Consider the following 17,326-nt stretch of genomic DNA (forward strand, 5'->3'; position numbering starts at 1 on the left):
TCCTATGTGTAACAAAGGTTGAGAACCATTGCTCTGAGAGGACTATTTCATACTTGCTCTTCCCTCCTATAACTTTCAATGACTCCTCCTTCCACATGCCTCTATCAGTTTTATCTCTATATTGAAATAATAAAATCCATTTTAGGAGCATTCCCTTCTCTTTTATTTACTAAATCTACAAGCACCTGTACCTTCACCCATTGTTTCTATCTTCCTTCCTGCTAGAATAGGCCTGTTACAATCAAGGGCAGATATCTTCTCTTATGCTCTAGACCAAATCCTCTCTCACCTCTCAAGAACTTTTCCCATGCAGGTACCCCCTCTGATACACCAGTACTTCTCAGACTTTAAAGTACATGGAAAACACCTAGGGATTTAATTAAATTGCAAATTATGATTCATTAGGTCTGAGATGGGGCCTAAGGTTCCACAGTTATAAAAAGCACCCTGGAGATGCCACATAGTGGTTGGCAGGACAGGAGTGAGAGAGAGAGTGTGAGTAAGGGAGTGTGTGGACATGTGATGTGTGTGTGTGTGTGTGTGTGTGTGTGTGTGTGTGAGGGATAGTTAGATCTCCCAGAAGTCTCAGGGGCTGGCAGATCAGGCTCTCCTGGACAAAGACCCCCTATTATGGGCATAGGCACTCCCTGGGCAGGCAGAGTTCTGGAACAGAAACCATGCCATCTTGGAAGGAGAGAGCAGTAGCAGCTAGGAGTGCAGCTTCATACCACCCAGACTGGCCTAGGACATCACCCCAGATTTGTTCAGTAAGTTGTACACCAGCAGGACCTTGCAAGGGATACCTGCCATGGGCTCAGGGACCACAGAGTGAGTCACACGCCAGTGGGATGTTGCAGGCGACCCTTGCCATGGGAGCACATCCACAACAACTTGCACAACGAGGTTGGGTGTGAGCCACATAGTCAAGATACCTGTAAGGAGACTCTATCCACAAACAGAAAAATAACATTCAAGACCCAACTACATCAGGAGAACCCAAATAACTCAAGTAGGGGGCTTTTCTAGAACACCCAGCTTAGGAGATCTGAGAGATGGCACCACTGGGTCCCACAAAGCACCTACTACATAGGACCAACCCCTAAGAAACTGGATGACATAGCAGTTTTATCTAAGTCATAGAAACAAATACAAAGGGACAGTGAAAATGGGGAGATAAAGTAACAATCCCCAAAGGAGGAAAATAAAGAGGAAGAATTACCAGAAAAAGTACTAAATGAAATGGAGGTAAGTAATTTTGTCAGATAAAAAATTCAAAGTAATGGTTATAAGGAGGCTCAAATATCTGAATGAGAATTACAAGCAACTCAATAACAATTATAAGGAGCTCAATGAGAAATACACCAACATGGATAAGAATCAAGAGGAAATTAAAAATGATATAGCTGCAATAAAGAACACAACAGAAGGTTTCAACAGTAGACTAGAAGAAGCTGAGGACCGAATCAGCAAGTTAGAAGACAGGGTAGAACAAAACTAATCAGAGCAGCAATTGGGTGGAAAAAAAAAATTAAAAAGCAGGAAGGGAGTTTAAGGGAGCTTTAGGACAACATGAAAAAAAAAGCCAACAACATTTGCATAATATGGTTCCAGAAGAAGAAGAAGCTGAGCAAGGAATAGAGAATCTGCTTGAAGAAATAATGACAGAAAACTTCCCTAATTTGAGGAAGAAAAAGGTCACACAAAACCATGACACACAGAGGATCTCAAACAAGATGAACCCAAAAAGATCCACACCAAGACATATCATAATTAAAATGGTAAACATTAAAAACAAAGAAAGAATCTTAAAGGGTGCAAGAGAGATAGAAAGTTATCTACAAGGAATCTCCCATTAGACTATCAGCAGATTTCTCAACAGAAGCAAATCATGGAAGAAGGGAGTGGCAGAAAGTATACAAAATAATGAAAAGCAATGACTGAATCCAACACTACTCTATTCAGCAAGACTATCATTCAAAATGAAGATGACATGATGAATTCAGGAGCCTTGAAGACAAAAAAAAAAGCTAAAGGAGTTTATTACCACCAAACCAGCAATGCAAGAAATCCTAAAGGGACTGTTGTAAGAAGAAATAGAAAGAGAGGGAGGGACACAGGCTTAAAGAATAACAATGGCAACAAACAAGCACCTATCAATAATAACCTTAAATGTAAATGGATTAAATGCTCCAATAAAAAGACATAGGGGAGCTGAATGGATAAAAAAACATGGCCCGGCCCCGGTGAGGTAAGAACAGCCCCGGTTAGGTTGAAACGGCCCCGGTGAGATTGAAATGGCCCCAGTGAGGTTGAAGCGGCCCCAGTGAGGTTGAGACGGCCCCGGTGAGGTTGGGACTTCTCCAGTGAGGTTGGGACAGATAATGGGGACCAGTATAGACTGATGAACAGGGGTAGATGCAGAGGCAGAGCAACATTGAACAGATTGCCAAACTACAGTGGGAAGCCTGGGAAGGGTTTGGGGGGGATTAAGAGATCAACCGAAGGACTTATATGCATGCATATAAGATTAACCAATGGACACAAGACACCGGGGGGTAGGGGCCGGGGGAATGTCAAGGGGGGTAAAAAAAGGAGACATATGTAATACTCTTTGTAATACTTTAAGAAATAAAAATTATAAAAAAAGAAAACATGGCCCATATATATGCTTTCTACAAGAGACCCACCTCAGAACAAAGGAGTCACACATACTGAAAATGAAGGGATGGGGGAAACAATCTTCAGGCGAATGGAAATGAAAAAAAAAAAAAGCTGGGGTAGCAATACTTATACCTGACAAATAGACCTCAAAGTGAAGGCCATAACAAGAGATAAGAAAGGCCACTTCATAATACAAAGGGATAAATACAACAACAGGATATAACTCTGGTAAACATATATGCACCCAAATACAGGAACATTCAAATACATTAAAAAACTTCTGGATGATATCAAAGGAGAGATTGACAGCAATACAATCATAGTAGGGGACTTTAATACCCATTGACATCACTGGATAAATTTTCTAGAAAAAAAATGAACAAGGAAACAGCAATCCCAAACAGCTCACTAGGTCAAATGGAACTAATTGACTTCTTCAGAACATTTTACCCCAAAGCAACATAATATACATTCTTCCCAAGTGCACATGGGACATTTTTCAAAGATAAACCACATCTTAGGACACAGGCAAAGTCTCTACATATTCAAGGAGATTGAAATCATATCAGACATCTTCTCAGATCACATTGGCATAAAATTTGAAATCAACTATAATAAAAACACTAAAAAAAAACAAATAGAGACTACATAACATGCTACTAAACAATGAATGGGTTACAAAACAGATCAAAGAATAAATAATAATAATAATAATAATAATAATAATAATAATAATAATAAATCCTGGAAATGAATGACAATAAAAACACAAAAACAACACAAAATCTTTGGGACACAATGAAAGCAATCCTGAGAGGGAAGTTCACAGCACTACAGGCCTACCTGAAAAATTATGAAAAACTTATAATACGTTATCTAACCCTACAACTTAAAGAATTAGAAAGAGAGCTACAAGAAAAGCCAAGAGAAAGTAGAAGGAGGGAAATAAAGATCAGAGCGGAAATAAATAACATAGAATCCAAAAAAAGCTGGTTCTTTGAAAGGATAAACAAGATTGATGAACATCTAGTCAGGCTTCCCATGAAACAAAGAGAGAAGACCCAAATAAAATAATAAATGAAAGAAGTGAAGTAACAACTGACCCCACAGAAATACAAATGATTGTTAAAAAAATACTATGAACAACTCTGTTCCAACAACCTGAACAACCTTGATGAAATGGACATATTCCTAGAAAAATACAAGCTCCTAAACTCAATTAGGAAGAATCAGAAAACCTGAATAGAACCATAGCTATTGATTAAATCAAAGCAGTCAAAAAAAAACCCAAAACAACAACAACAACAACAAAAACCTTACAGCAAACTAAGTCCCTGGTCTGGGTGGCTTCACAGGGGAGTTTTGCTAAACATTCAAAGAAGAACTAACACCTATGCTCCTCAAACTCTTCCAAAAAATTCAAAATAAAGGGACATTTCCAAGCTCTTTCTATGAGACCAGCATACCTTAATCCCCCAAACCAGATAAAGACACTACAAAGAAAGAGAATTACAGGCCAATATCCCTTATATACATAGATGCTAAAATCCTCAACAAAATTTTAGCAAATTGGATCCACCGTTATATTACAAGATCATACACCATGATCAAGTGGGATTTATTCCAGTGATGCTAAGCTGGTACAATATCCTCAAATTAATAAATGTGTTACAGCACATTAGCAGATTGCAAGATAAAAATCACATGATCATATCAATTGATGCAGAAAAAGCATTTGACTAAATCCAACCCCTTTTTTGATAAAAACTCTCAGCCAAATGGAGATAGAGGGATCATACGTCAACATAATAAAGTCTTATATGACAAACCTACAGCCAACATCATACTCAATTGTTAAAAAGTAAACCCATTTCCCATAAGAACAGGAACAAGACAGGCATGTTCACTTTCACCTCTCCTATTTGACATAGTAATGGAAGTGCTAGCCATAGAGGTCAGACAAGAAGAAAAAATAAAAGGCAAGGATGTGGAGAAAATGGAACCCTGGTACACTGCTGGTGGGAATGCAGACTGGTGCAGCCACTGTGGAGAACAGTATGGAGTTTTCTCAAAAACTTAAAAATGGAACTCCCATTTGACCCAGTGATCCCACTTCTAGGAACAAAGAAATAAGAAACACCAATCAGAAAGGATATGTGCACCTCTATGTTCATAGCTTTGCAATTTACAATAGCTTAGATTTAGAAACAGCCAAAGGTCCTATCAGCAGATGAGTGGAGTAAAACACAGTGGTACATCTACACAGTGGAATACTAGGCAGCTGTAAAAAGAAAGAACTCTTAGCATTTGCAACAGCATGGATGGACCTGGAGAATATTATACTAAGCGTTATAAGCCAGTCAGAGAAAGATAAGTATCACATGATCTCACTCATATGTGGAATCTAATGAACAACATAAGCCAATAAACAAAAATAGATCCAGAAACATAGAAACATCAAACAGACTGTCAAACCTAAGAAGGTAGACAGGGGAGGGTGGGTGGTGGGAAGAGATCAACCAATGAACTTGTATGCATATATGCATAACCCAGACTCAAACAATAGGGTTGTGAAGGCCTGGGGTGGGAGTAGGGGTGGGTTGCGGGAGGTCAATGGAGGAAGAGGGACATATGTAATACTTTCAACAATAAAGATTTTTAAAAATAAGCATCCTTTTTATCTTTGGACACTGTCTGTTTTCTGTGCCTGGAATATTTACCACTGCCTCTTTACGTGGCTGGCTTCCTTTAATCCTGGAGGCCTCAACTTAAATGTCATCTCCTTGGAGAAGCCTTGTTTTTATAAATTCTTTCTTTCCTCCCCAATAGTTACTCATAGTCCTTTCACTGTCTTTCATAACACTTATCACCATCTGTATTAGCTTATTTAGTCACTTCATTTACTTGTTTGTTGAATAGAAATCAGGAAATGCATAGTTTCTGTCTTTTTCATTGCTATATAATCAGTGCCTAATACATTGTTTCTTGCACCCAGGCTCACATGTTTATTGAATTTATAAATAAATGACTAAGAATAGGTAGTGACATATGTACTGCCTGTCATTTTGTCATGACAACACAAGTTACAATATAGATGGCAGCTTTAGGCTCTCAATACTAGCATTATAGTAGTTGTATACTTTTAATTGTATCCCTTTTCACTACTGCATTCCACTCACTGTCAAAAATCAAGGGTCTGAGTTCTCATTCCAGCTCAGCCACTAGCATAGGACTTTGGGAGTCCTTTTCATTCTTGGGGGCTACATTTTCTCATCTGTAAAATGAGAATGTTGCAGGAGATAATCTTAAGAACTTTGACAACTCTGATATCCATGAATAAATGATTGCTTAACACTGTTAGGTAAACAACAATTAGTGTGTTCATTATGTGATTTGGAACCCGAGACCCGGAGAAGCTTGGTACTTGCTCCAGTTTACCCACCTGTAGAGAATTCAGTTATTTACTGAGATCTGCATTAAGCCAAAGCCATAGCAGCTAAGGGACCAACTTGGAGTAGTGGGGCCTCTGCCCCCAATAGTCTGATTCTGGGCTCTTTGAATCACTATGGACTCAAATAAAGAGAATGTGCTAAATTGGGGACCTACCTAAGACTACCTCTCTCCATGTGTTACTCATGGCTGAAAAGAGGACAGTATTTGGCGCTTGTACACTGAGAGCTGGTGTTAGGTTAAGTACCAAATATAGGCTTCTGAGAGATCACATGGTTTCAAGAGAGAAGTGTGGGACACGGACATTGTGGAAACCCCTTTACCAGATTTCTTTTTATCCCATACTGAATGCTTATTGGTTGCCAGGCTCTGTGCTAAGTGCTTTCTTTCTATGGGGTTAATTTATAAAATATTTATTTATTTATTTATTTATTTATTTATTTATTTATTTATTATTTTTAATCCTCACCCGAGGATATTTTTCCATTGATTTTTAGACAGAGTATAAGAGAGAGGGAAAGTCAGAGAGAAATATCAGTGTGAGAGAAATACCTAGATTGGTTGCCTCCTGTACCCTCCCTGACCAGGGCCTAGGCCAGGGAAGAGCCTGCAACTGAGGTATCCTACTGGGGACCCTTAGGCAAGCCAGCACTCTGTCCACTGAGCCAAACCGGCTAGGGGTCAAATATTTATAACAGTCTTATGAAGGAGACAGTATTATTAGTCCTGTTTCACAGATAAGGAAATTATCTAGATGCCTGACATTATATAACCTGTCCAAGTCAGTAGCAAAGCCAATGCAAACACTCTGGCCTCAGAGCTTATTCTCTTACCTACTACATTATATTGTCTTCAACTGCTCACATGGTTCTAGATAAATAGGCACTCAAGACATACTGGATTCAATAACCTATTTGCCTCTGGAATCAGCATCTCTTCCTCTGCAAGAATCTCTAGCACAGACAATGACACTGGAATGCTCACTTCCAGATTCATTCTTGACTCTTCTCCTGAAAAGTAAATTTCCTAAGATCCCATACTGTCTTATTTCTCTGTTCAGTAGAAAATACCTGCCGGAGATTGGTGGGCAAGAGGAAGACGAAGCCAGGATATTTACTCTACCTACTGCTTTAGAATGGTATATTCTGGAAGTGGCGACAGCATAGACGGATCTGCAGGGTATTGCTCTATGTGAAATAAGTCAGACAGAGAAAGACAAATACCATGCTATTAGCTTAGTTTAGCATCAGTTTCTTTGTTATGGTAACATTACCTTTTCCCATTATCCATATAGTTCTCGAAGTGGTAGGAGTTTTTTACGGGTGTTAAATTCTGGCTCGTCTTGCCATCCCTTGTTTATCTCCTTATCTACCTGTATGATGTGTTACCTGTATTAAATGTTCTCTCTATTTTCCTGACTGGATTATAATTGATATAGGCAACTTGCATAACCCCAGAGCTATTCACTATCATATAAATTGGTTTCTATCCTTCAGAACATATGTCACAATCTTTATCAGAGCATGTCAAACTTTATCTTATTTGTTTACATATTTATTGTTTATTTTTCCTCCATTTCAAGTAGATTGTAAGATCTATGAGAAACTTTGTTTTGTATCCTGAGACTCTATGACAGTATCTGGCACATAGGCAGTCAATAATATTGTTGAATAAATGCATCTATCAAAAAAAGTCCAAGTTTTTAATTGGGTATCTCCTGTGTGCAATACATCCAGTTGTAGGAATTACCAATGTGAGTAATTCATTGTCCCTGCTTTGAAAAAAAAAACAACACAACAAAAAATACCAGTGTATTAGTTTACCAAAGCTTCCATAACAAAGTACCACAGTCTGGATAGCTTAAACAACAGAATTTTATTTTCTCACAATTCTGAAAGTTAAAAGCCCAAGATCAAGGTTGTTTCTTCTGAGGCCTCCGTCATTGGCTTATAAATAGCTGCCTTCTCCCTTTGTCTTCACATGGTCTTCCCTCTGTACCCATCATTGTCCAACTTTCCTTTTCTTATAAGGACACAAGACATAGTGGATTGGGACCCACAGTAGTTATCTTATTTTAAATTAATTACTGCTTTAATGACCCTGTCTCCAAATACACATTCTCTTTTACTTTTCAATTACAATTTACATTCAATATTATTTTATATTAGTTTCAGGTGTACAGCTTAGTGTTTAGACAATCATGTACTTTACAATGTGGTTCCCCCAATATTTCAAGTACCCACCTAACACCATACATAGTTATTACAGTATTATTGTAATAACTTTAGATCTCTATGACTATTCTGTAGCCACCGATTTGTACTTAATTCCTTCACCTTTTTTACCCATCCCCCAATCCCATTCCCCTCTGGCAATCATCAATCTGTTCTCTGTATCTATGAGTCTGCTTCTATTTTGTTTGTTTGTTTGTTTGTTTTGCTCTTTAGATTTCAGATATAAGTGAAATCAGATGGCATTTGTCTTTCTCTGTCTGACTTATTTCACTTAGAGTATACCTTCCAGGTCCATCTATGCTGTTGCAAATGGTAGGATTTTATTCCTTTTTATGGCCAAGTAATATTTCATTGCAAATGCAGTCAAATTCTGAGGCATTGGTGGTTTGGACTTCAACATACAAATATTTAGGGGACACAATTCAGCCTACAATAACTAGTAAATAGAAGATCATTTTCAATTAAGAAGGCTAAATGGTAGTACTACGGGAGTTAGATGAAAGATGGTTAACCAGTATCCTGGAGTATTGTGGGAAAGCTTCCTAGAGGTAGTCTGCCTAGTGCCAGATCTTAAAGATTTGTGAGAGTCATGACACTTTGAATGGACTGATTATCAAGAGAAGTTCATTCATGAGGCTCAGTTCTGGGTAAAAGCTCAGAGGTGAAAAAAAAGTGAGGAAAACATTGTAGAATCTCTGATTACTTAACTATCAGACTTGGGAGGACGTTGAAAGGTCACCAAGGCTAAGCTCCCATTTAATTCAGGAATCTTTTGCCAAAAGACCATTCAATGTTTGTTTGTACACCTCTCAGGGCTGTTTTACCTTGAGCAGATGTTTTTCAATTTCTGGGTTTCAGTATTTATGACTGTAACATGGGACTGATTAACAGTCCCTGTCATGTCCACCTCATAGGGTTATTGTAAGGATTGTATGGTACAATGGGTGTGAATGTGACCAACAATGCCAACTCTAAGGAAATACAAAGGTGCCAGTCTGGGTTGCAATGGCCAGAGTTAGGGGCATCATGAAAAGGTGGGCGGTTTCTCCGTTTGCCTGTTTTGCTGATGTTCATTTGACTCATTCTCAGAAAAATAAGCAAATGGAAAATTCATCCACCGACAAGCTACCTTTTATAATCCTGAAGGTGTGAGCTCCTTCCAGAATCCTGGAACAGTGTGTGTGTGTGTGTGTGTGTGTGTGTGTGTGTGTGTGTGTGTGTGTGTGTTAACGAAAAGTTTGGAAAGCTTCAGAAGGTAAAGTGGAGGTTTTATCTTTTTTTATGTGAATTTACACAGTGCCCTTTCAACTTTAATCCTCCATTTATTAATCTGTAAAATGGAGAAACTAATACATGCCTCCATAGGGTTGTTCTGCGAAGTGAAAGTGATTTTGATGATGAAAACCCAAAGAGAGGAGAGAAGACATCCACTAGGAGAGGAGACACCAGGGGGGTATGCAGAGGGAGGGTTGGGGGAGGGAGGCTGGATAGTACTGGCATAGCTCGACTGGAGCAGGATTTTATTATTCAGGAGGTTGGTCCAACACCTCTGGCAACTTTGGAGAGGACTTTCCGCTGACTCAACACAATTAGGGATCCCCACAATAAACAGCATCTAACTCCAGCACGGTGGGAGGCAGGCAGAGGTGGCAACTGTCCTCTCCTAGGCGAGGTTATTCACCCCCATCCTCTCACTACATCCCTAAACCCCACCTCCCAGTTCTCAAGCCTTGGCTTGAGACAAAGGCAGTCAGTTGGGACCCCCCCCCCACCCCCCGCCGCCCCCGCCGCCCCCGCCGCCCACGCTTCTTCCGTGACCAAACACCCCGAGAGCTGAGAGCTGTCAGGCAGAGAGGCAGAGCCTGCGGGCTGGGATGAAACAGCCTGACTGAAGGCAAGGTCCAAGGCGGAGGGGATTGGGCCATAGTACTGTGGAGGAGGGGAGACGGAGAGGGTGCTGGGGCTTTCCCTCGCTCCAGCCCTGCCAAACCAGCCAACCCCAGACAACCTGCGCCAGCCACCAGGGCCTCGGAGAAGCAGGCACCATGCAGTGGATAAGGGGCGGATCAGGAATGGTGAGTGCATATAACCCTGGCTTCCCCTGCTTGAGCCTCAGTCCCCTAGCCCCACCCCCAGCTCCTCCACCAGCCGCCTTGCTGTAAGCCCCCTAGCCTCTGCCCACTGCCCTCCCCTCTCCGCTGTCCTTGAGATACCAGAGAGCTCGCTGTGGCCATTTTAGGAGCCCTTGCTCGCCTAACGAAGATAGCCCCCTCCCATCCTCCTCCGCAATCCTACTGTCTCCCCGCCACCCCAGAGATTGGGGTGGGATGATAGTGGGGGTAACCTGGAAAGCTAAATAAGCAAGGGATCTGGCAGAGGGGCTCTCTGTGAGCTGTGAGGCTTGCAGGCTGCAGGCCAGCTGGCAGGGGGTTGGGAAGAAGGGAGCAGTCACAAAGCCTGGGATTGTGAAGGAGGTAGTATGGGAGAGTTGCATAGTCCCCCAAATAGACCCTGTATCCCCTTACTCTGGCTAGTCCCAGGGCATGAGGGCCAAAAAGCCACTCTCAGGGAAGCTGTATAGGGGAGCTCAGGAGCCCTTTTTTGCCTGGGCTGGGGTCACCCTGTCAATACTTGGGGCTTGGTGAAGGAAAGATAGCTGCAGAGATCCCTATCCTGGAAATGGGTCTGGACTCCATTCAGTTAAGAGAACCCCACCGCCACCCAAGAAGTGTGGGTTTGTGTGTGTTCAATATTATCTTCCAACAGTAAATTTTATGCCATAATGCTCCCTTCTCTACCTGGAGACCTTGGAATGACTTCCCTTCCAGAGAGGAAGTGGTGGCTGCATCTTGATGCCTCTCTGACTCAGGGGTAGCTCAAGTCTTGTTAGAGATTCTGGGGGTGGGAGGCTCCCATGCCTTTGTCCTCAGCTGGGAGGCATGAGCAAGAGGGTATTGGAAGGCAGTTGGGTTGGGTCAGCAGACACTGATGTCCATGCCAGCCCACACTTCTGTACTGCCACCCACAACCCAAAGCTGAAGGAAAGTAGCCAGAAGCAGTTGGGCAAAAATTGATGTTTAACTCTTTTGTTTATCCCATTCTGGAAAGGAGGAGGGAATCTGGAGTTGGCTAGGACTATATTATGAGGAGCTGGCTTCTTCTTTATACATCTGTTTTAGTGGTCCTGAAGGCATCCAGTTTATATTCCTTTATGCCAGGGCTTCAAGAGACTCTTTTTCTCAGATATCCCTCTTTCCCTGGTATCCCAACAGGGCTATTTTAAATGTTTGTAGACCCAGAAAAGATCAGAGCATGAGAAGACCTTCAAGGCCTTGTCATCCGTACAGGAAATCTGAGACCCAGAGAGTGAGAGAGACTCACACAGGGTCACACAGCTCCATGAAGGCAAAGCTTAGTCTCCTGACTTGTCACTGCCCCTCCCCACTGCTCCACAGAATCATTAGTTCAAATGGTGCTGAGAGAGTTAGAAAAGAACAGAGTCATGATCTTGGAAAAGGACTTCCTTAAGGATGAACTAATGCCACGAAGTTTGCTTTGAAAAATAAAATATGCCAGTCCTGATATTTCTGTCAGCTGGGTCTGGGTCTTTCTCCTTTCTGACAATTCATCTGATTCTCAGATGTTTTGAGTGTGGGGCTAGAATGAACACAGTGAGTGGATTCATTAAAAGGTGTTTCATATCTAAGTCAATAATCAAATTATCTGCTTCAGGCTTCTGGCCAGTGGTAGGGCTAATTGACGGTTGGGTCAATGTGGATTACCAATGAACCAGTTCCTTGCTTTCTAGGATTCTGGATATGGTATACTTAACATGTGTGAAATCTGGAATGTATCATTTTCAGAACTCTCTCTATATTAAAAAATTCAGTAATAACCAGCACTAATACTTATTTTCTTGATTTTTTAAAATTTTCAAATAGCTAACAATGAGAAAAGAGACTAAATTTCAATTTAAAAAACAAATTCATTAATATAATATGATCTAAAATGTGTACTTCCTGAACAAACATAGTATACCATAGTTTATATTGTTTTTGCTGTTTTAGATTTTAAGCACAAACAAAAACTTCAATTTGTCACATAAAAAAGAGAATTGAATAACATACATTCTGTTCCTTTAGCTTAACAATCACTGTGGCTACCATTTTTTACTTTGAAGCTACTATTTAAATGCTGTAATATAGCACTAGAGGAATTGCAGACAAGAAATGCACCCAAAGTCCCTGGCCAGATAGCTCAGTTGCTTAGAGCATCCTCTAGAAATACCAATGTTTGGGCTTTGATCCTCAGTCAGGGCACATACAAGAATTAACCAATGAATGCATAAATAACTGGAACAACAAATCAATGTCTCCTCCTCCTCCTCCTCCTCCTTGTTTCTTTCTTTCTCTCTTTCTCTCTCTTTCTTTCTTTCTTTCTTTCTTTCTTTCTTTCTTTCTTTCTTTCTTTCTTTCTTTCTTTCTCTTCTTCTTCTTCTTCTTCTTCTTCTTCTTCTTCTTCTTCTTCTTCTTCTTCTTCTTCTTCTTCTCTCTCTCTCTCTCTCTCTCTCTCTCTCTCTCTCTCTCTCTCTCTCTCTCTCTCTCTCTCTTTCTCTCTCTCTCATCAATAAAAAGAAAGAAATGCACCAAAATCTGCTATGAGTGATTCTAAACATTTACAAAGCGGAAACACGTGTAGAGTCTGTATGTGTTGGGTTCTAAACATTTACAAAGCGGAAACACGTGTAGAGTCTGTATGTGTTGGGTAGGGGCGCAACTATATAACTGAAAGTTCTCTGAATTAGACTTCCATGTATAATACAATATTATTAAAAGATAAGTAATAAAAGGTGCTAATTTCAAACTTTATATATATTATTAAAACTCAGTAGTAACAATTGTTTAGAACTTTGACCAACAAAATATTTTGTCAGGGAAGAGTATTTTACTACTGATGTTTAAAATTTCTGGTCCATGGTGATATAAAAAATACTTTGACTTTTAGTTTTTTTAAAACAATTATCTAAAGATAGTGTGATCCTTCTTTGCCTGCACTAAGTTTTGTCCACTCCTATTGCTCCACTTTATATGCCAATGCTTTGGAGAAGAATATTAAATATTGAACTAAATGCCATGCCAAATTTCAAGTGACCTTCATAAAAGTCACAGTATTTTAGTTGGTAGAAATCTCTGTATAGGCAAGGTAGAATGGCCAACTGTTAAGTTTAACAGTTGATTTGATTCTGCTATGAATAACAGAGATCTACAAAGTATTTTAAAATGCAGTTTAGTCTGGGGAAATGAAGGATAGGAGCAGAACATGAGCCTTTTCCTTTTTGAGGTATCTTTCTAATTTAGAGCAGACCTGATCCACTCTGCTATGTACTTTCTGGAATTCCACTGCAACAGTATAGTTTCAGGCTTTACTCTCTACATTGCTCATGTTGCTACTGGACTGCCTCAGTTGTAATGTCCAAACGGGATGACCTTGAAGATAATTTAGCCCAACTCCTTAGATCAGGTCAGCAAACTACAGTCTACTGGTCAAATTCAGCCCACAAGTTAGATAAAGATGGCCCAGCAGTGTGGCTCAGTGGCTGAGTGTCAACCCATGAGCCAGGAAGTTGTGGTTGGATTCCCCATCAGGGCACATGCCCGGGATGCAGGCTCAATCCCCAGCAGGTGGTGTGTTTCTATCTCTTTCTCTCTCCCCCTTCCTCTCTCTAAAAATCAATAAAAAAAAACATTAAAAATGTTTTTTACATTTTTAAATGGTTGGGAAAATTTGAAAGAAGAATATTTTGTGACAGACATACATGAAATTATATGAAATTCAAATTCTATTATTGTATATAAAGTTTTATTAGAACATAGCCATGCACATTCTGCCTTTATGATACAAAGTCAGAGTTGAATAGTTGTGACAGAGACCGTATGACCTGCAAACTCTAAAATATTTATTATTTGGCCCTTTACAGAAAAGGTTTGTAGCCCTCTGCCTTAGAGCATTTGGTTTACCATGGCAGTACCTCAAGGGGAGGGCCTGGGCAGGGGCAAGCAGGAATTTGGATCTCCCATCTTTGATTTATCCAGAGCACCTTGATTTTTGCTTTATATGTTGAGCTGTTGCTTAAGATTTTGGAAGAGGGTTTTTGCTTACCTTGCATTCTCCTTATCTCCCACACAAAAATGTTTGAATACCAACCGTTTTATACATTGTAAAAACTGAATCTTAGAGAGGGAAGGTACTTGACCCAAGACCTCACAACTACTCAGTAACTGTGAAAATAATCCAAATATCCCAATTCTCAGTTATGTGTGCCTTCTTCAATGCTCATGAGGTAAATTTAGTAGGGGGAAAGGGGAGGGAAGCATACCTATTATGTGCCAGTTATGTGAAATGTTATCTCGATTAATTCTCTCATTATCCTCTAATAAAATAGGTTTAAAGTTAACATTTGTTGGTTTATAAATTCAGGCAATAAATATTCACTGAACATCTACTATCTGTCATATACTATTCTAGACATTAGGAATGCAGTAGAGAATGAATGATAAATGTCCTGGCCTTCGCAGAGTTCATAGTCTAGTATAGCTTGGAAACAGCAATAGAGTTTAGGTATATTTCTTAGGGTTAAACAAAGGGCAGCATCATTTTCAAATCCAGATTTATCTGATTACAAAAGCCTTATTCTTTTCACAACCCAACCATCCCTCTATCTACTCCCCATTCACTCGCCAATCTACTCACCCATACATACATCCATCCATCCATTTATCCAATGTATTTTTTGATTACTTATAAACTACTAAATGCTGGCTATACAATTGCCTTGGTATCAGCAACATAATGTAATGGCTATGAGAACGGACCCTGGAACCAAATTTCCTGTTTGCTCTTGCCACTTATTGTCTGTGTGGTTTGGACAGTTCACTTAACCTTTAGGGTCCTCATCTTTAAAGTTGGGAAGATAGTAGTACATACCCATTTCATAGTGTTGTACGGATTAAATGAGTGAATACTTTTAAAGTACCCTAAACAGTGCCTGACACAGAGTAAAGATATATAATTTTTTTTGTTATTATTTTTATATTTCCTCGGATCCAGAGCCCATCCCAGCTGCCTCAGAACTACCACTTAATTTGTGTACAATCATTGACTAATCATGTTACATTTCTTAGGGTCTTTTCTAGCTAACCCAAAAGAGAAATTTATGCCAATACTTAATAACAGCTCAATATTTTCTCTCCCCCATGTAATAGATGCTTGACAAAAAATATTTATTTATTATGAGTAGGTAATACATGCACATAGTACAGAATTCAAAGAGTAGGAAAAGAATGTGGCAAAAATTAAGTCTCCATAGGTCTTCCTCCTTCTGGTCCTCAGTAACACATTCCAGAAACAGTCACTGAAATCAGTTTCTTAAGTGTTTGTATAAAGATATATACAAGCCTGTACAAACATTTACTTATGTACATACACACACATTTTATTTACTTCATATAGATAGTAGCATATTTTACAGTCTTGCCATTTTTTCAATGAACAGTATGTCATGAAGATTATTCTATATCAGTATGTATAGAGAAACCTCCTTTTACATGGCTAAATAGAATTCTGTTGTGTTCCCTAATGATGGCCAATTAGTTTGTGTCCAGTCAATTGCCATGATAAGCAATACTTAAGTGGATTTTAACAGGTCATTTTAAGAAAATGGATGCTTATTAAGCAGCTGCTATTTCCAGGACACTATATGTCAGGCTGAGGTGTGGGATAATCAAAGACAAAATGTGGTTTATGTGTTCAGGAGCTTAACACTAGAAAGACTGAAACTTAGCATATACCTATATTGCCCAAAAGCAGTCAAAATGACTGCATTGTGAAAGCATAATATCGGAGCACTCTTCACTTATGTTCCTTAGCTTTTCCAATAACTCACTTCTATTCGACATTTCTTTCATGAATTTAGGGCGCAAAAGAAATAAAATAAACAACTTATTAGAACAAGTATCACTGCATAAAGATTCAAATAACAAGTACTCGTTTAGCTTATTGAGCAACTGCAACTTATCTAGTATCGACAATTTATCATGTACTTGTATGTTATCATGTGACGGTAATCGAAAAAAAATGAAAACTGTTATTTCAATACAGAGCCGAACTGGTCACATAAGAAATTTACTCAATTCAATAATAAGAGTCATTTGATTATTTAAAATTTCCCCAAGCAGTCAAAATGACTGCTTTTGGGCAATATAGGTATAACACACATATATATATATACCAGAAATGAAGGAGGGGGGAGATAACTACAATTATTAATAAACGCATTTATATGTTGTACAAAAAGTCACAAAATTCTAAGACATTGTGTCCTTATATACATAATTGTTTTTCTAATTGAAATTAAAAAGCAGTCAAAATAACTTCCTTGGGCAATCTAGCGTTAATGATGCAGAAGGGGATAACTAATGTCAGCCTGGGTGAAATGCTATTGGAGATACAAAGAAGGTGATGTGGAAGTATAGGGGAGCAAAAGCATAGTGGAGGAGTGATTTGGAGTATTGGGCAGGGCTTCCTAGAAAATATAGTATTTAAATTGTACTTTCAAGCCTTTCAGATGGCCCTGTTGGCTTGGTGTGGGGAGTAGGTATGGTAGATGAAGCAAGAAATATTCTAAGCAGAGGGTAACAACCTTAGACAAAGAATTGAGGCATGAAAGTGCCAGTACGTTCTGTAAATAACATGTGGGTGCTTTGATGTTGCTAAAGGCAGTAATTCTGGCAGGGTGCATTGGGGCCACATCAAGAAGTACCTTGAGTGCCAAGCTCAAAAACTTTGCCTGGCAGAAAGGACAATGGCATAATAAGATTGAGTGGTGGAGGCTTTCTATGGTGATACACATAGAGGGTGCAAGAAGAGAGGAGAGGTGGCTGCACCTGACAGCTGGAGGAGAGAGAGGGAAGGAGAGAGAGAGG

General features: G+C 39.6%; 1 protein-coding gene across 2 annotated transcripts in view; it reads left to right on the plus strand.

Annotated features, from left to right (window-relative positions):
- The window catches only part of ARHGEF9 (Cdc42 guanine nucleotide exchange factor 9), a 330,612-nt gene that overhangs the window by 106,348 nt on the left and 206,938 nt on the right, over positions 1 to 17,326 (plus strand). The window contains exon 1 of one of the 2 annotated variants that reach the window (XM_059678480.1): positions 10,211 to 10,420. The exons of the other annotated variant lie outside the window; for it this stretch is intronic. Within the exon in view, the coding sequence (XP_059534463.1) occupies positions 10,391 to 10,420 (30 nt within the window). The 5' untranslated portion in view covers positions 10,211 to 10,390. Of the gene's footprint in view, positions 1 to 10,210; positions 10,421 to 17,326 lie in introns of those variants that run through there. 2 annotated transcript variants of the gene reach the window in all.

This window comes from Myotis daubentonii, chromosome X (genome assembly GCF_963259705.1).
Source record: "Myotis daubentonii chromosome X, mMyoDau2.1, whole genome shotgun sequence".
NCBI classification, from domain to species: Eukaryota; Metazoa; Chordata; class Mammalia; order Chiroptera; family Vespertilionidae; genus Myotis; species Myotis daubentonii.